The 20,838-nt window shown below is 41.2% G+C and overlaps 1 protein-coding gene across 1 annotated transcript; it reads left to right on the top strand.

Moving 5' to 3' along the window:
* Positions 1-10,324: 10,324 nt before the first annotated feature.
* On the top strand, positions 10,325-20,465 carry LOC127233433 (interferon-induced protein with tetratricopeptide repeats 1-like). Its single transcript, XM_051199912.1, has 2 exons — positions 10,325-10,484; positions 17,993-20,465. The coding sequence occupies exons 1-2, from the start codon at positions 10,480-10,482 to the stop codon at positions 19,377-19,379; spliced, it is 1,392 nt and encodes a 463-aa protein (XP_051055869.1). The 5' UTR covers positions 10,325-10,479; the 3' UTR covers positions 19,380-20,465.
* The last annotated feature ends 373 nt before the right edge of the window (positions 20,466-20,838 follow it).

Below are 20,838 nucleotides of genomic sequence, written 5' to 3'. Positions count from 1 at the left end.
TGTTTCTTTGCAGCTGACCACACAGAAAAGAAACTGAAACCAAGAAGTAAAACTGATGTCATTTTTTATGAACAAACTAGTTGAAAAAGAGCCAAGCTCTCAGGGTCCAGCTTTTCACTGTGAGAAGTACTGATGTCTTAGATTTGCAACACAGACTGCTTTGAAACCGGAGAAGGAAACTTTCACCTCAGCATTCTGCCTCATATTGCCATACAGCCCATCCTCACTCTCATCACCCTTATGACCCACGGGCCACTGCAAGGAGTAGATTCTACTCCCCAGGCAGGGATTTTCCTCTTATTCATTAACTAAGCTGAAGGTCCCTTCTTTCAGTGATAGATGCACACCCCATGGCCTGGCAGGGATTCCAAATGCAGATGTTGAATGACTGAACACACAATACCAAGCTTGGGCACTGATACCCATCTAACTGCACTGCTATGTTGTGGCTCTCTTGGGGTAAATTACTGCTCGCCTCTGCTTTAGTTTCTCCTGTTTTGAATAGGGAACACTACTGCTACCAGGTCGTCATGGTGATGGACAAATCAGGTGAGTGAATAAATGAAATGCTCTAGAATCATGCCTGGCACCTATTAACTAGTATAATTAGTAATCAAAATCATTGATCAGAAGCCAAAAGCACAAACTTTAGATGTTTGCTTTTTCCAGAGCCTGAAATGGCCTGACATTCCATGACCTGTCATGATCACTGACAATCCTGAGGCAAATAATCCTTAGGACATCCTATATATTTCTGGCTTCCTTGGGATCCACCTTTTGGGGCAACTTGTCAGTCAGCCTGTGCACACCCAGATGTGTGGCAGCTCTCATTTGTGATAAAAAAAAAAAAAAAAAAAAAAAAAAAAAAAAAAAAAAAAAAAACCATCCTTGCCTTTTCCTTATTTATATTTGTGCTGGTTAATTCTGGCACTCTGCTTGTCTTTCTGCCTGTGCCTGTGGAAGTGTTTCCACAAGCAAGATTCTCTCTTACCAAATGTCAGTAGTGTGGCAGAAGGGGGAAGCTGACAATTGCACTCATGATCAACCCTGCTTGACCACTTAAACTTTTGTAATGCTGCCCTCACCCTTGAACACTCCATGAAGATTTACACGCAGACCCCCTTTCTTCAACATTTGAACCCTGACTTCTACCAGGAATTTTCCAGGGGCCTTCCAGGCTTCAGCCCTAGAATGGAGTATCATTATTGATCCTTCTTATTCTCAGGTATTCAGCTACTTGGCCTGAGCAGACCCTGGTTTTCTGAGACCTCTACAGAAGGACAGTCTGCAACTATACAACCTCTGATTATGCCAGGCAACCTGATATAGCCCATTTCGCGAACACTTTGGGAAACTCTGACCCATATAATACCATTTACCCCTTTGTGACACAAGAATCACAGATCATACAGACCCAAGGCCAAATACTGAAAGTAGATCCTCACCTGCCTCATTTCCTTCTGTACTCACAGACAAATCAAAATATTTAAAGGGATCTTCCAAATAAACCTCAATAATTCATGTAGCCAGTTCATAATTGATACAGCCCTGTTCTCTCCACTGTAATGTGTTTGCTGCAGGCCCAAGGGATAAAGCACTGAAACCTCTAACACCATGAGCCAAGACAAATCTTTTCTTTAGTTGGTTGCCTTGGGTATTTTGTTATAACCATAGAAATTTAGCTAACACAGAAGTAAATTCAGCATTATCTCTTTTTGCCATGTTTCAAATGTACCTCCTGAAGTTGGTGTTAGAAACTTGATTTCCCATGTGCCAATGTAGTGAATGGCGTGCCTGATGGGAGTGGAGTGATGAGTAATAGGAGCCAATGACTCAAAATGAATGGATCCATGCTGTTACCATGGGGGCAGGTCTCCCTAGGAGGGCAGTTGCTTCTTGCTCTCTCTTTGAGAGTAAATCACATTGATTGAGACTACCCACCAGGAATGCTCTTGAAAAATGCACTCCCTTCATCTCCTTTGTCCTGGCCTTCTGAACTCTGAGGGAATAAATTTCTAGTCAATGTGCATTATCCAGTCTGTGTCATGCTGATATAAAAGAAAAATGGAGTAAGGGCCTTCTTCTTCTTCTTAAGTGAACCAAGACAGAATAAGGGAATAAGAGAGAGTAACTAGCAAGATAGCAAGAGACAGATTTAGAGATAGATAGATAGATAGATAGATAGATAGATAGATAGATAGATAGATAGAGCAATAAAAGTAAGAGCAGAGAATAATGGAGAATAATGGGAATAGCCAGGTTATAAGAAGGATGAATAGCAAACAGGAGGGAAACCTGTCAACTAGATGGGGTTTAGAGGAGAAGGGAAGGTGAGGAGAAGGGAATGTGAGAAGGGCTTGGATGTTAGCATTGACACTGAAATACATAACAGGTACTGTAACACTGATGGAGCTTAGAGACTATCATGAGCTGATGATGTCATGGGTTCCCTTATGTCCCTCCTGCCAGGTGAGGGAAATGATTCCTGTTGGCAGCTAGGAACTGGTTTCTCAAGTTACCGGGAAATTCTGTTTCATCTAACTAGCAGAAACCCTCCCATAGTACGGGTTGAGCTCATTTCTTGATAGATGAATCACCTTTTGGACCGTAGGGAACTGGAGCTTCCTTTAGACCTGACATCGATGTAACTTAGTTTGAAATAGAATCTTTAAGTAAGTGAGATTAGATGAGGGCTGGAGAGATGGCTCAGCCATTAAAGGCTAGGCTCACAACCAAAAACATGAGATTAGATGAGGTAATAACATCAAAGGGAAAACTGTAATCCAGAAAATAAATCATTACAACAAACATGTCAAGGATAATTTAATGTAGATAGTTAAAAAGCTGTACTGGTTAGGAAAATTGTAATGTGAACAGGTAATTCAAAACATAGCAACACACAATAAGGAATGAAATGCCTGCTGTATGAGCAATATTTTAAGGCCACTTAAAACTTAAAACAGTGACATGTTTTGTAAAAACTCAGAGATCTCAGGTATGTGGCAAAAGAGGTACTTTCACAAGAGAGTTCCTGGAGGATTTGTGATGCAGGCCTTGTAGGAGAGACAAGGTAGGAGCTTTTGACACTAACAGTTGAATGTTACGAATGTTTATACCGAATATTCAGTCAAAGGTATTTGTGTGTGTGTGTGTGTTTGTGTGTGGGCACGCGTGCACGTATGCGCCCATGTGTTTAATGTAAAATGATCCCCTTTTTTCAGGAACTCACTATATAATGCAAGTTAAATTTCGAACTCATAATCCTTCTGCCTTAAATCTGGAGAGCTGGGATCGCAGTCATGCTCCACCATGCCCAGCTTGGCTTGGTGTTTTGATATGTCCACGTGATTGGGCAACAGTTTCCAGTTACTCATGCAAACATTAACCTTGATGCTATCCAGTTTGTGTATGTACATGTGTGTATGTGACTATGTGAGTACATGCATATATGTACATATATGCATGTATGTACATATGTGTATGTTGGGAAAAGCTATGTGTTAGCAAATCAATATATAATGACAGAAAATTAGAAGAACAAGAATCATCAATGTACTCATCATTGAAAGGCATAGTGAAGAGGAACAAAAGAGTCACCGAGTGAGTTTTTTAGAGAATGTAGACTTTGGAGAGCAGAGCCCAGGGTTAGATGGAGCTGGCAGTCTGCTATCCCAACCACCCTGAAGCCCATTGTTTTTAGTAATTAAATAATGTGGAAAAAGTATTTCCCTACAAAATAAATATGGACTAGAAGAGGAGAGAAGATGTGAGGAATAAAGGAGAAGGATGGAGAAGAAAAGAAACCAGGGGGGTGGATGAAAGAAAGGGAAAGGCAGACAAAGCAATTGCAATGTTTACATGTGACAACTGTTATGTCCAAAGGGAAAACTCACAAGCATCCCACGATGGTAGACTCACTGTCCTGGTCCCAGATGACGGTCCTGACTGAGTTCAAGCTGGACTCTTACTGGTGGAGAGATAAAAGCTCCTGGGCAGAATTCCATTTGAACCTGTGGATAGGGTTTTCTGTTGACAAAAGTAACCACTTTCATTATCCTTTCTTGCCTGTGGCAAGGGGGACATTTTACTGTTTCCATATAACTGTGGTTATATATCAAAGCCCATACTAACCTCCAGGTTTCTCTGGTCCCTAGGGCCTGTGACTATCAAAGGTCCCAAGTACCCTGGTCCTTCTCACCTCTTCCACTGTGCTATCTCCCGGACTATTCCAGATATCAGCTCACTCCTCTCTGCAGCGGTTCTACTCTCTACAACAGCACAATTTCCCCCCCTTTGGACTTAACAACACCATCATTATGCTATTCATATAACTGAAATTTTAGTATCAAGGGAAATGTTGATGCAGCATTAAACAAAATGATACAAAGAAGCTAAATATCTTAGTAATCTTCAATTTGGGAAAAAAAATTCATGACTAGTGCATCGTAGTTGTGGCTGATGACAGAGGTACAATATGAATTTTTTCCCTTATGCTCATTTTAGTTTTCAAAGGTTTCTTTAGTGTACTAGTAGTATTTTTACCCTGAGGAAAGTGTCCCATGAATCTAGTTTCTTTTCCTTTTTAAAGAATGTTGATGATTTAAAACAAAACAGCCAGGAGTAGACAAGAGTGGAAAGATGTGGGCATCATCTGATCAAGCCTGGCTTGAGTATGTCAGCCTAGCTTGTATCCTTATCTGGTGGAAATGTGGGGCCAGGACAGAGTCAAACAGACCTGCTCCTTTCTCTGCACTCACACCAGTCATGTTCCTCTTCACTTTCTGTAGGTCACTTTATGGTTGACATTCTACTAGTGTCTACTGAGGACAGACAGGCTGTGTGACTCTGAAAATGCCACGGGACTTAAATACACCTGAGTTCACAGCAAACACTTTCTCTTCTCCACTAAACTGTAGTGAGTATGTAAGCAGGTATCAAAATCCAGAACTCTGGGGGAAAAATGTTGAGGCGTTCAAAGATACTGGATTCAATGTCAAAGAATCAAGTAAAAAAAAAAAAAACAAAAACAAAAAAAAAACCAAAAACATAGGCTTTAAACTGGTCACACAACAGAGGCTGCTCTGCTCTTTGGTTTTTTGGGCAAGGCAGATTTGCTGCTTAGAATTCTGTGGTGACTATAGATTCCTCAGAGAAGGAAACACAGGGCTGTTTTTGATATGAAGTAGAAAATTATCTTGGCAAGAAAAGTCAACCTCCTGTTTCCCATTGAAGGAAATGGATGCTTCAGGAGCTTTGAACTTCCCCATGTGAATCCAACTGGGTCTGAAGGTTTTGGAGAAGTATGGGTAAAGAAGTTTAAGGAAAGGAAACTATGACTACAGGGAGGGGCATAATTATAATTCCAGAGAGCAAGAAATCTAAAAACAGCTGCTTGACATAGCAATGTCAGTAGAACTAGGCCTTTTAGCTGTAGAACCCACCCTCATGGCCACACATACTTGGTAAAGAAGTTTGTAAGTAGCCGTTCCGTAAACTTTTATTGTGCACCTGGAATGGGATTGATTTTTGCCTGGAAACAATTTCACAACTCGAAATGTGTTTTAAATAAGCTGCCTGACATTAGACTTCCCAAAGTCTGATCCAGATTAATAAAATAAATCTGAACTCAGTTTTCATTCTCATCTCTTCAAGTTATTCACTTCCTGTCTGACCCCTGCAGGAACCACCTCAAAGATTCATACAGCTTATACAACATGTCCAAGCAGAGAGGACTACCTTAACTACACGGTCATGAGTTCACTGCATCATTCCCTACTGTGTCCATGTGGCACAGTCCTTCCCTATAGAGGAACAATATTACTTATTTCATAGGGTTCTTCCAAAGCTGAGACTTTCCATCATCAACTACCCAAACACCACTAAGAGAAAAAATCATGTCATCTTTTACATTTTCCTTGTTTACGTTCCACATCATAAGTTCTCGGTTCTTGTGAGTAAAAAAAGTAAAACATGTCTAATTATATTTAATATTATGGGCTGCTTTTTAAGAAACAAATGTTAAATCTGTAAGATTTGACTTGTACTAATGTTATAATTTTTTAAGGAAAAGTGTCCCTGAAGGCCACTTCCTATCTGATTTTCCCCAGGGAATGAGGCAAGCAATTCTAATATTTTCTACAAACATCTAGCCCTCCAGATGTACTTTGATAGCTATTAGTGTTGAGTGTCTGGCCTATGTAGACATGCTGGCTATTAGAGGATACTCAGCGTGTGCTTGCCTTAAGACTCCAGAGTGTCTTTCTTCCAACTGAAGTCTCATTGTATACAATATAAAAAACCTGAGATCAGAATCATACAGAGTGCTATTTCCCCAGAAACCCAAATAGCAAACGGATAATGATAAGCAGCCTTTGCCATTCTCACATTTCCTTTGGAACTGGCAAGAATCTGACCGCTCCCCCACAAGACCATTTAAATGTACAATAAACAACTACAGAATACTAAATAAAAAGTTTTCCAAAAAAGATGATTGTATCTACAAAGAGGAAGATTCAGCTATTGTTTCCCAAATAGAATACTGAACCTCCCTTCAGTGAGAATATCATTAAAGGAGTTTAGGTTAAAAACTTGTACTTATTCTGTAGCAAAAACACAAATGTATCAAGAGAAAATTCATTTTTCTTTCTTAGTTTTTTTTTTTTTTAAAGTATGTTTTTAATTCACCTTACGTACAAACTAGGTGTTGAAGAAAAACTTCCAAACTTCCAGATTACAATTTCTATATGAATATGAGCAATGGCTCTAAGTAGTAGTAGCAACCTACATGAGATGCTTTCTTTGTAGATGATGGAAGCAATGTGGACCAATGCAAAGTAGAAGCATCTGATTTCCAAGTAGGGAACACAGATTCTTATTCAAAAACAACAGTTCTAAGAATTAAGTAAGCCATCAAGCACCTTCTTAATGTGAAAGGCAAAATTCATCATGTGTATGTACATATAGAAAAAAATGGTACTAACCAGGGTCTTAGACATTCACAGAAACTCATGGTACCTTAAAATATCCCCCACGGATGAAAAGGACCATAAACTGCTTTTAAATGTTTCTTAAGTAGAGTAAGGGTTATTTGAACATGAACATGGTCAACCTGGTAAATGAGATGAACTGAATGATTAACTAGAAGGTAGCATATACAACATGGATATGCTGGACAAGGAGATTTATATCTTGGGTGGGACAGAGTTGAATTTTTTTTTTAATTTTACTTAAAATTCTTCATGGTTAAATGGGATTGTTGATACTTAGAATATTTCACTTACTATTTTAGGATCACAGTTGACTTTCAGGTAACTGAATCCATGGACAAATGAAACCGTCACATTATTCCGTATCTCTCGGTTTTCTTTATTGACCAAAATACAGTGTTAAGCTGCCTTGTCACTCCTAGGAACCCACCACTTCCTTACACACTATTGTTCTTAACTTTAACCAAAATTCAACTGTCAATCTTATTCCTTCCTTGGAGATGTGGGTGGGCTGTCTTTCTCAGGATATGGAGAGATTTCCCCATCAGTTTTTTGTTATCAGCCGTGTTTTGGCTTGAAGTCCTGCTACATACACATACATGAAAGTTAAGACTGGACCTTAGGGAAATCTGGAACCTTTTAGCAATGAGTCTTCAGTCTTCCATCTTGTCCTGTTTTCTACCACCTAACACCAAGTTAAAAGATCCATTAATCCTTGATGATGTCTCTTAAACTCAACTCCAAGCTCTTTCTCATAGTCCTCATCCATCTGTTAATTCAGGGCTAAACAAGTCTTTTGAGCTAACTCAGTGTCAGATTAATACCCAGGAAGAATGATGAAGAGGATGATGTGCCATACATAGATAAGCGCAGGAGGACTTAGGGAAGAGCCGGCTTCAGTCATCTTCATAGTACAGGATACTCAAATGGACATGCGGGACTCATGACCAGTATACTTCAAGTGCACTCCAGACCAGTAAAGTTTGTATATTTCTACAACTCACAACTGTTTTCCGGGAACAATCTCCATGATATTTCTAATTAGCCATCTTGTCTTGTATTTTGTACATTCTCCAATAAAGCAAAAGAAAAAAGATCACACACACAAAACCCCTCTTCTATTTCATGTTTTTATAATAAATTAATATGAAACTTTTTGTATTATAATTCATACAATATACAAAAATATTATTTCATTTGTAAAATATTTACAATAATATAAAATTATTGTGACATTTAAATATCATTTAAAATTATAAGTATAAAAGTATATTAGTATATAAGCACTTATTTATTATAAGTATATATTGTGTACGTAAAACAACATAATTGCCATTTTAAAAATGTTAGATATCACATATAATATGTTTCTGCTATATTGTTTTAATCCTAATTAAGAGTACATTTTTTGAAAGTTTGTCATATTTTATGAGATTTCTTGTTTTTTCCAACAACGCATAACTAATTTCTTGAAGCCTCTCTTTATAACTGTACACTTTGGGCTATTATCAAGTCTCCAAGCTCCGACGTAAAATATATCTACGTCTCTCCTGTGTGTTCTGGCCTATTATAGGGGTTATTTGTGATTCGATGGAGAGAAAGTTGAGGAAGGGGCTTGGTAAATTGCAAGCTGGTGGGGAATGTCAGTAGGGCCTCCCTCAGTGCTCTGTGGAGCCTAGAGCTCATCTCCAGGCTTGTTTACAGACCTTCTGGGAGGCATCTGAAATCTGGGAAATTCTTTGACAGTTATCTCTTAAATCGGGGCCAGCTATGCAGAAGACTACTCTTGTGATGTCGATTTAGGAATGTGAACCCAGAAACAGAAACAACCTTGTAAATACTCTCTGATAGAAAGTAAGCTGTGGTGTTCTCTCAGGCTGTGACCCCAAAGGAAAGGAAACTTAAGAGAGAGACAGGACCATGAGAGAGGTTATCAGCATGGCAGCGCAGCATTTCTTGCGCCTCACATTTCTGTAGCATTCTGCTTCCAAATGATCTCCCTAGTGTAGCTGTGAGGCTGGGATGCTCTATGAAATAAACACAAAAACAAGGGCACAGAAACACATGCCGATCTGTATAGGGTAAGTTCTGAGAATAATTAAAGTACAAATAAAAACGGGGAACACTGTAAGACCCTCAGAATGAGGAGTCTTCCAGTTTCGGTCTATACCCCAAGAACTCAATGTCCAGTCCAGCTGCTGCAACAGGCAAGAGGCTTTAATGAACAGGAAACGTTTGCGCAAATGGGCTCCTCCAACAGGCAGGCTAGAGAGAATCCCCCTCCCCCTGGGCCCAGGTGTTTTTAAAGGCTTAGGGAGGGGGTGGAACCCTCTGTCCATTGAGTATGTGACTCTTGGAGGCCGGATGGTCTGCTATGTTGATCAAGAGACCTTAGGGCCTCAGGGTGTGCTAATTAATTTTCTCTGGGCAAACCAGAGTTGCAGCTATCTCTTTGTTTCCTAAGGACCCTATTCACCACCTGCTGACTCACAGGAAAGGAGGGGTAGTGTGAATTCTTGTTTTCTCAGGGCCTTGTGAGAGGAAGTTAGCAAATTCCAAGGAACAGATATTGGTTAGCTTTCCAGGTCAGACCGTCCTTCATTTTCTTTATTTTTTGGTCTTTCATTCCCCCCTTTTTCTCTTGTCAATAGTTCTAATATTAGAACTATGGAAATTAAGAAGCAGCCTCCTCTTGACTCCGGAGGCTCCTGTACTGTTATCTAAGCACCATAATCTGGACAGCACTCATAACAAAAGTAACAATTTTCCAACAGTAAGCAACAAGAGAGAAATAAAAGTGGGCAGTTGTAAGAGGCTGTCCCTGGGTCCTATAACCTGGAGTGGAAAGAAAATTCCATGTGATCAACTGGAACCTGCAGGAGTTCATTAGGATAATCACACCAAGTAAGCTGTACCACTTCCAGACTGCAGGGGACCTGACCTGCAGTTGGACTCTTCTATCCCCAAACTTTCCCTGTGCCATCTTATCAAATCCTAAAACTACCAGTGCCTTATTAGTAAAGCCTCATTTGCAAAGGGAGAGTGCACAACTTCAATCCTTTTGACTGAGGAGCAATTGCGTTGTGAAGATGCCAGTCTGGGTCCTTTATATCCACATCACCTCCATCAACCCCCATGTAAGGGCATTTTCTGGTTCCAGGGATGTCTTTCTCTGAACAATAGAGTGGAAATGACTTGTCAGTCTGTTTCCAGCCTCCTCCACATTGGTGCAGAGGAGAGAGCAGGAAGACCAATGCCTGTTAGTTTTCAATTTCCCAAAGTAGAAACCTGTAGGATTTAATTTCACTTTTCAGTTTCAGATTCCTATTGGTGACTACAAGAGCACATCACAGCTCACAGAGCTGTTTCTACGCCCTTGTCTCAGAGTGTAGTTGGTGAAAAAGTTGACAAGACAGCGGAGAGTCCAGGCAGGGTTCTGAAGAGCCCTATTCTGGTGAAAACCCAGACAACTGCTGCTGCCTTCACAGCAACCATGGGGTGAGGATTTCCCTGCTCTGCAGTTTGAGTGACATTTGTGTGTGGCCAGGTCTGACTGAATCTGTTTATATTCCTTTTGCTTCTGTTTTTGCTGAAGAAAAGGAAACAAGAATGCTAATTGACCTTAGGGTCCAGAGGTTTTGCTTAATGGCAGTAGTGTGGGCATGGGGCTGGATAGATGAAAGGGAGCTTGCTGTAGTATTTAAGACTGTCTCATATGTGTAGTTCAAAATACTTAAGTGAGATTTTAGCATGCATATCTCACTGAGAGACAGTTACCTTTAACACCTATAGGATTGGACAAGGCAATGTTCTACCCACCACCGTAACTCCAAAAAGAAGCCGCTGGTAAGAGTGTCCTCCTTTCCAGCTCCTGACCCCCCAACCCCTCATTGTCCTGGGATGTAGCCAGCAGACCCTAAGATCTCCTGAGATGCTGCTCAAGGTTTCTGCGCGAGGTGCCTTGTTACCTATCCCTGGCTGAATTAACCAATGGACAGGACACATTTTTCTAGCTACCAGGATTAAATAACAAAAACAGAAATATAATTCCTTCTGACAAGAGGTATTTAAGCACCCCCAACAAGATATGCAATATACTTGGCCATATATTATATATGCAACTATATGTACATATGACATATATGTAATGCATATGAAACATGTATTAAATACAAGAAATACTAGGCATCAAATGGGGTCTTATTTATGTGACTGGCTCTGGTTTTTATGTTTGAAATCATCTTTCGGGCTTAAAGCACCAGTCAGTAGAGCTGTTTTGCACTGAAGCTAGTACTTCAGTTAGTATCTCTTGACTTGGGGAATTATTCTAATTATTCTTCTGGTTTTATGCATAGGACCATCTATAGTAAATGAGTATGGAGGAGGCTGAGAAATACTATTGTACGATGAGACAGAATATAGAGATCACAGTGGTGGATGAGTGTGGAGCTAAAGTAACTAGAGGACAAAAGGCTGAAGAGGACCTGTCAGTGACAGTAACAGTCATTGGGTCAGTGACAAGCTGTCCCTGGGTCTCACAGTTCCATCACTCCAGCAGGTGGCTTGGACTGTGGTGTGCACTTGAGTGCCTGCAGTGTGAGGAAGGCTGAGGTCTGCAACTGCACAGGGATCCTGAGCAACCATGTGGGCAGAGGGGTCCTGGCTGCCCTCTGTGCCTGTTGCCCACATGGATGGCTACTGCCTCTAGGCTGCTCAGATTTCCTGCTGCAAGAGTTCAGGCACATGGGCCCTTGTCTCCCCTTTGGGGCACAGTTTCCCAGAAGGATCCTGGTGAGCCTCCCAGTCAAGGCAGATCTCCCTGGACAGCTGGTGACCAGTGTTCAGGAGCTCTGAGCTGCCCTACTAATGGCTTTATCTCCCAAAAGAGGTGGGCACAATCTCTAATTCTAACTCTGTGCTGCTACAGGCAGGGAAAGCAAAGAAAAGCAGGATTGAATCGGATGTCCCTGGGCCATGATTAATCTTCCAACAGAAATTTGTCCGTCATTTCTAAGTGGTGCAGAAAAGGATTACCCATGCATTTGGTTATTTCTGAGAGAGACAGAGATAGAGAGAAACAGGCAGAAACAGAGAGAGAGAGGACAGAAACTTCTTATACTTTTATCTCTTTCTAGCCTGGCTTACCAAATGTTATAGGTAAAGACCTGAATACGGTAACAACTGCCAAACATTCCCAGGGGCACGTTTCAAATATCCAAGTAATTGTGTTTAATGACAGTGAACTAAACCAGGGCCACATCATTATAAACATAAATAGAAACTTTTCATTGCAAAGTAGCAATCTGTTAGAATGGATTAGTCCAAGAAGGACTTGGGCCAAGAGGTCATGACGGTTAGATGATGTGAACAAAGAGCCCTCCCTGTCTCTTCTCCAGGTTGGTACATCAAGGACATTTTGAGCATCCTCTGTCCATTACTTGAAGCCTAGGGAAGGAAGGACTGCCAGTGTTCCTCTGAAAACAGGCTTCGTATATGGTCATTTGTGCTGCTCTCTCAGTGGCCCACATCTCAAGCCACTCTCCAAGAGATCTGAAATGCCATGTGAAAGAGGGGAGGAAGCATCACAATTGCTCCCCTTGGGCATAGAACAGTGCTAGACAGGTGGCTCAGTGGGTAAAGTTTCCCAGGCCAGTGTGAGGATTGCAATCTTGGAGCTATTACTGAGAGAAGAGAGGCAAACCACTTGGCTTTCCTTTTCAAAAAAAAAAAAAAAAAAAAAAAAGCGGGTGAAGACTAGTGCCTGAAGTTGTTATCTGACCTTATGCATGCCTTGGTGTTAGCATCTCTTACACACATGCACGCACGCACACATGCACGCACACACACACAGACACAGACCTCCCCCCAAAAACCCCCCTACACTGGCACACACATACACACACACACACACACACACATACACACACACACAATTTAAATGCCACATGGAGAGAAGGGCTGAGGAAAGAACAGGGTTTAGAAGAGCTCCCTAGATCATACTTAAGTATTGATAAAAATGATTTCTTTGTATGTTTACTTTTTCTTTTTCTTAACCTTCTTTAATGTATTCTTCCAGATAAAATTTTTATTTTTGAGATTTAATTTAATTACATATTTGAGATTATTATTATTTAAATATATTTATCCCTTCCCTTTTTTCTCTTTCTTCCTTGAAATCCCCTTATAATACTCTCCCTGTCTTGTTTGAAATCCAGGCCCTCTTTTGTTCATTGTTATTGCAATAACACACACACACACACACACACACACACACACACACACACACACTTTGAATGCCACATGAAAAAGAAGACTGGGGGAAAAACAGTATAGGAGAGTTTCCTAAAACGTAGTTAGTTATTGATAAAAAACGACTTCTTTTTCCTCCTTGAAATCTCCCAGATCTATTTAAAACCCATGCCCTACTGCAATTGTACACATATACACACAGACACAACACATACACATGCACACTCGGAGTTCATGTCACAGACAGGTAAGGTCACATGACAATGGAGCAGACATGTGGCCCTCTGCAAGTCAGGAAGAGACACTGGCTAGGTGAGGTGCTATATAGGCAGGCAATTTAATCTGAGATTTCTAACTTGCTAAATTACAAAAAAAAGAAAAAAGGTAAAACCAAAAACCAAAGTTCTATTGGGTTAAGTGTGTGTGTCCATAGGATTTTCCTATGGCAGCCTAGGCAGAAGGGCTCAGCCATGCAACTAATGTTTTGTCTCTTGGGTCTTTGTAACCCCATCCCCTGTGGTACATATGCCTTTTTTTTTTACAAGGGTACTCATGCTGACACCATAATGAGTTGATTATTTTAGGTTGATAGTCCAATTCTAAGTTTTCAAATTTGGTTTTATTATTACAAGGTCTTAGGGATATCATACAACTTAAGGGTGATAAACTTTGTTTTAAAAATGTCATTTTTCTATAATAAGGATTACATTGATTCTGTGGGTCTGTCAGGGTATCATCTTCCTGAGAAGCTGAAAATAGGGTACTCTCTTAGGGTACTTAGTCCCATTTTAAAGAATTTAGAAAAGGACTGAAAGGGGGGGGGGCTCCAGGATAATTTATTGCAATTTAAATGGAAATCCCCAGAGCAGGCAAGCTGTCAATCTCAGCAGATACCCTGAAGAAGAGAATACAGAAGAAAAGGGAAGGGGGTGAAATCTGCATGCATATTGGATTGAACCTTCTTGAAGGACAGCCACATGGTATACAAGCAGCTACATGTCAGGGAGGGGATCTTTACAGGAGTAAGAAAGCAGAAGTATGGAGAGAATCGACAGAATAGATAAACCTTTCCAGGTCAGGGCTCAAAAAAGGCAGGCTGGCCCAGCCTAAACTCACAGCAGCTGCTAGGAATTGCACTCTGGGAAGAATAAATTCTGGGGGGAAAAATTTATTAGCTCATGAAAGGGATAAGTTTTCCTCCTATCTCTTTAGCCTGACTGAACGTAAACTTGCCTTTCCAGAGTGGATCATTAGCCAGTTCAATAATCTTCCCAACTAGAAGAGCTCTGAATGGAGGACATGAGGTTAGGTCTCCACCTAGTGGGCCATCTTCTTCCATGAGTTAGGAGGTAACAGCTTTCCCTGCATGGGCCTTTAGTGAACCACATGAATTCTGCCCCACCTCATGAATATGGGTTATAATTCCACTATTTTCTATTTTAATTTGTCTTATATAATTTTAGAATTTTCAGTGTTCATTTTGTATTTATAACTTTTATGTGTTCCTTGGGTAAAATCCACCCTTCTTCAACCTTCTACATTCTCTTGCAGTAACTGATTTTCCACAAATCCCACAACCATTTCTGTGTCATTTTCCACTTCCATTGCATTCTTGAAATGACTAATTACACTGACAATGACAAAGTTTACAGTTGCCAAGGCTAAGAATGTGAGGGGCTTGAGGTTACAGATGTGCCTGCAAGGGTATAGCAGAAAATTGAGGCAATAGTGTTAGAGGAACTGGCATCTGCTGATGGATGTCTGTTTCAAAAGTTTGATTATTAAGGGGACAAATGACAGGTTTCCTTGTGTGGTTGCAACTACCTCAGTTTCCTATCTTGTTCTTTAACTGTAGTTGTATAAGACACGCATACTGAAAGAAGCCAGGTGAAGGAGAGAAATGGGCTCTTCATTGACTGGGAAGGTTCCATGGATCTGTAGTTTCTACAGGTAAAAAGGGAAAACACAATCCTGGCCAAATGTCACATCATTTCAGTCACTGTTCTGTTCCTGTTGCATGCACTAGATGGTCCTCAAGCCAATAATGTCTAGGGAAGTTCTGCATTTAAAACAAACCTCATGCAAAGGGAAATAGGATTTGAGTTAGACAGAAGGTGTCTACACTAAACCAAATTTTATTTCAGGACTCAGTGAGTCCAAGCTCACAGTCAAAACTTCCATTCAGTCAATGGTGTGTAGTAAGATATTCACTTTGTCCGCACCTGTGACACAGACCACACCCATTGGGGGTGGGGACAGGGGCAGATGTTACCTGGGGGAACTAAGTCTGAGGAAGGAGCTCCAGGAGCTCTCTTGCTTGCAGCATGGGGATAGGAGAACATTTAGAGGCTTCATTGGGACCAGGAACCTGCTGGTGTTTATCTGTCTATGTATTTCTCCCTGAATAAACATCTATTCAGCCTATCTGTTTCTCCTGATCCTTATTAAACCTCAATAATGTTGCTATGTTCTGGACTTCCGCTACGCAAGACTGATTTTAATGCAACACAGAAGAGTGTTTTCAGATAGATTATTATTATTTAGTGAGAATGTCACTGAGGGAAAGAAGACAAAGTTCCTATAGGTGCTCAACCTGTGTGTCACCATCCCTCTGGGGGTCACATATCACATATTTACATTATGGTTCACAACAGTAGCAAAATTACAGTATGGAACTGACAATGAAATGATTTTATGTTTGGGGGTCACCACAAGATGAGGAGCTGTATTAGGGGCTGATAGCATTAGAAAGGATGAAAACCACTGTGGTCTTGTAAAAGAGGGACCTGGAAGAGGAGGGCATCAATAGTCCTGAGTGTGTTTTTTATAACATTTGTGGATGGAGGCATGAGGATTGGGTGAAATAACCTGACCAATTGGGAGATTCATGAAGTGTCTAGATGGCTGTCTGTTTCTATTGGACAACCTTAATGAGCACATAGCTAGTGCGCTCTGTTATGGGTAGTACACCTGTAATCTACTATTCCTGGCATTGTAGATGAAATGAAATCCTAATTTGCTCTATGATAATAAGAACTCAGGAGTCAGAAATTGAAGTAAAGACCACAAAAAATTGAAGGAAATCAGACCCTCTCTTCACACTTTCCTGAAACATCTAGCCCTGGAAATTCCCCTAATAGCAATATCACCCAACTTTCTTTCTTTCTTTTTTTTTTTTTTTTTTTTTTTTTTTTTGCTGTCTAGTCACCCTGCAGAGTCTCCCACCAATGTAATGGCTAATCCCTGTTTGGCAATCACTAACTCTGTCTTATTCAAGGTTGCTTTATTGGCACATTGGATTCGCTGTAAGAACAATTCTCCTAACATGGCATGGCCAGGTGAAAACCAAAGTGAGATGATTTAAGCATAGTGGCCACTCTGGTCTCTGGAAGAGACAACTACCAACAGGACCAAGGGCTTTTATGCCTTCTGAGCATGGATATGTCTCAAAGCTTTATGATCTTGGGTCTCTATCCTAACCATGAGTGATTAGAGTCTATATGATGTCCTTGACACCTATAGAAAAGTGAGAAACACTTATGGAGTTTATAATGCAAATCATGTTATACACTTGTGGTCTCACTACATCCCAAAGTCCTGTGTGGAAAATACTAACATTATTCCAATAGCACAGATAGGTATGGTGTGATAGTGAGGCATGAGTGATACACACTTGGTGTAACGACTACGGTTTTTCCGCCTGCCGCCACTGGTCTTGTCCCGCCGCCACGCCGCCAGCCCCAAATAATACACAGAGACTCTGTATTTGATACAATGCTGTTGGCCCGGTTACTTGTTTCTTATCGGCTAGCTCTGCCTTTAATTATTAACCCATTTCTGCTGATCTATGTATTTCTCTTACCAGGGAGCCGGCGGCATACTGCTTTCTCCAGACTCTCCATCTTGACCCCTCCTTACTACTTCCTATTTCCTCCTTGTCTCCTAGTCCCTCCTATCTTCCTTTCCTATTGGCCAACAGTGCTTTATTATTAACCAGTATGAGAAACATATACAGAATGACATCTCCCATCAACTTGGAAAGTGATTGTACTGCTCTATAGGGACAGGAAAATGCATGAAATGTGTATATTCATCTTTAAAATGTAGGGATCCATACATTTTAGCAGAGGACAGCTAAGTTAAGTCACTCTCTAGAACATCCCCCCCAACATAAGTTGCACAGAGATAAAGGGTCAGAGAACAGTCATGCCACTGGTGTCACAAGGCAGAGATCATGTCCCTGTGTTCTGAGACTACTTCTAACATCATACCAGTACCTTGATTATGTCTGAAGTGAAAGTGCAGACTCTGCAATGATTTTTCCTCAATATTCAGTTTTTAAAGCATGGGCTGGTTCTATTAAGGTCAGTTTAAGTGGCATGTGCTTGTACATATAAGGCTCAAAGACAGTGAAAAAAGGGAAATGGGTTTTTAGGGTTCCAAACCTCAAGGCAGGAGTCTATCATGTATGTTTGTGTGTCTATACCTGTGTGACCATGTCCAGTCTTGACTGAAATGATTAACTTACCATTTAAGATTGTAAGGCCAAGGGTGTGCGCATGTCATGCTCACAGAGTCTCTGACAGTTCAAATAAACGAAGCAAGGAGATTGATGTGAAAAAAAAAATGAAAAAACATTCTAAAGGAACAAAATGTCAGACTTTCCAGAAAAGAGAAGGAGGTTGTAAATGTGCTTTTCTGGGTGTCAATTTCTGCTCATTTTTCACATGACAAATCATCCTGCTTCCTTGTCACAGAGACCATGCTGGTGGTGATCATATGAAGGAGAATCTGCTTCAGCTGAGATGTCACTTCACATGGAGACTACTGATTGAAGACCTTGACATACCTGATTTGGAAATGAGAATCTCAGAGGAGGTTGAGTTCCTAGACATCAAGAAGCCAGTGGGGATGCACAACCTGCTGGCCTATGTGAGGCATCTGAAAGGCCAGCATGAGGAAGCCCTGCAGAGCATGAAGGAAGCAGAAGCCTTGATCCAGGGGGAGCAGCTGGACAAGAGAAGCCTGGTGACCTGGGGCAACTGTGCCTGGGTGCATTACCACATGGGTAGCATGGCAGAGGCCCAGACCTACCTGGACAAGGTGGGGAAGACTTGCAAGGAATTTGCAAGTCCCTTCCGCTATAGGATGGACTGTGCCGAGATGGACTGTGAGGAAGGCTGGGCCTTGCTGAAGTGTGGAAGACAGAATTATAGACGAGCCATGGCCTGCTTTGCAAAGGCTCTGGAAGTGGAGCCTGAAAACCCTGAATACAACACTGGCTATGCCGTTGCTGCCTATCGCAAAGACTGGGATGACAATGATATTTCTCTGGAACCCCTCAGGAAGGCTGTCAGTTTAAATCCAGAAGATCCATATCTTAAAGTTTACCTTGCCCTGAAGCTTCAGTGTTCAGGAGCAACAGCTGAAGCAGAAACATATATTGAAGAAGCCCTCAGCAGCACATCCTGCCAAACCTATGTCTTTCGCCATGCAGCTCAGTATTATCGCAGGAAAGGATGCATAGACACAGCTCTTGAACTCCTACACAGGGCCTTGCAGGCATCACCTGCCTCTGGCTACCTCCATTACCAAATAGGGCTCTGCTACAAGCAAGAAATGGTGGAACTGATAACATCCAGAAGCAGGCAGCCAAGAATGCAGGACGATTTGCAGGAATTGGCAGAACAGGCCATTGGTGAATTTCAAAGGACTGTGGAACTGAGGCCCACATTTGAGATGGCTTATGTATACATGGCTTCAGTGCAGGCAGAAATTCACCAATATGAAGAAGCAGAGGCAAATTTCCAGAGGGCACTGAACATGAGGAATGTTGATTGTCACATACAGCAGGATATTCATTTGCGATATGGCCGTTTCCAACAATTTCATCAGAAATCAGAAGACAAGGCGATCATCCACTACTTAAAAGGCCTAAAGATAGGAGAAAAGACCTTTGTCTGGAAAAAACTTCTCACAGCTTTGGAGAAAGTGGCTGAAAGACGTGTTCACCAGAATGTGCAACTTGTGGAGAGCATCGGCCTCCTTGGGTTAGTCCACAAACTGAAAGGGAACATGCAGGACGCCCTGCAGTGTTATGAGAGGGCCCTGAGGCTCACAGGGGAAATGAACCCTGAATTCTGAATGCAGCTCAACTCTGTGAAGCTAATGGACTCATCACTGAGGGTTCCTGCTCTTCTTTCTGATAGCTTTCTCCAGAACTGCATGGCTTGTATCTCAATGTATTTGCTCCTGCCACTGCTTTCCCACCCTCACCATCATGTCTAGAAGGAACTTCTGTCCCAACCATACCTGTTCACTTAATGACCAGGACGGACACTTGCCATGAGTCACAGAAGCCTTTTCCTTATGTCCGTATCTTGGGTACAAAAGTCTTCCATCCTCTGCCTGTCAGTGTGCTGGACAAAGAAGTCTTCTCCAAGGAGGTTTCTTTTTAGGTCATCAGAAACTCTTACTATAGCATAATCTCAGAGCAAAAAAAAAAAATAGTAAAGGAGACTGTTGAAAGCAGGACATGTTTCACTGTAATAAGAATCATAAGTTTGGAGAAAGTAAGCAAAAGGAACTTTCTGGGAACTTACAGACTGAAGAAGACACAAGGATCTTCTTCCAATTTTTCTATGTCACTGCTAATGTGTTATATTTGATGATTTTTCCTCAGCTGAACTATATTAAGCAAAAGTCTTGGGAATCACAAGCCCTTTCTGTGTCAAATGTTGATACAATTCAAATGGATACCCCAGAGCCTACATAAGACCGAACTAGACTCCATTAACATAGGTGACAATGGTACGACTAGGACAATATATAAAGCCACTGGCAGTGGGTCCCAGATCTAACACTCATGCACAAACTAACTTGGTGGATTCCATTCTATATGGAGAGATACCTTGTCCAACCTAGACACAGGGGTGTGGGAATGGAGAGGTGCCTTGGTCCTGCCTCAGTGAGATGATGGGACAGACTTAGTAGATATCGTAGGGGAGGACTTACCCTCTCAGACGAGCAAATGGGAGGTCAGAGGTGAATGAGGGTACCAGGAGGAAAGGAGGGAAGTGGACTGGGATTGGGACATATAAAAATCAATTAAGAAAAGGATTCCTTTTCAGTGTCCTCAAGAAGGCATTGAAATGGGAAAAATTAATACAAGCCTAAAAACGTAGTTAGATTTCAAAGCAAGTATTGGAGAAAACAAACAAACAAACAAAACCAAACATATATATATATATATATATATATATATATATATATATATATATATATATATATGCTCCCCTAGCTTCCTTAAGGCTGCAGATAATGCTGAACAAAGAACTGGATACATGACTACAGGCCTGAGACCAGATAACACACCCTAGCTGTGTCAACATTTCTCTGTTCTAAAGAAGACCAGAAAGCCATGAACTAACTGGTGTGAAATAATTCCTGGCCCGAGAGATAATTAACAAACTTATTTCTCATACAATATCCTGCCTGAACATACACTCCTTGTTTCATCCTCTGTAACCATGGAAGCTTTGTAGTCTCAAGACTTTCAGTCTTTTGAACTTTCCCTTTAACAACTCCTCTCAGCTGGAAGCTG

Source organism: Phodopus roborovskii, unplaced genomic scaffold (genome assembly GCF_943737965.1).
Source record: "Phodopus roborovskii unplaced genomic scaffold, PHOROB, whole genome shotgun sequence".
Classification (NCBI taxonomy): domain Eukaryota; kingdom Metazoa; phylum Chordata; class Mammalia; order Rodentia; family Cricetidae; genus Phodopus; species Phodopus roborovskii.
Note: the sequence above shows the minus strand (reverse complement) of the source record. Positions and strands in the feature narration are given on the sequence as shown.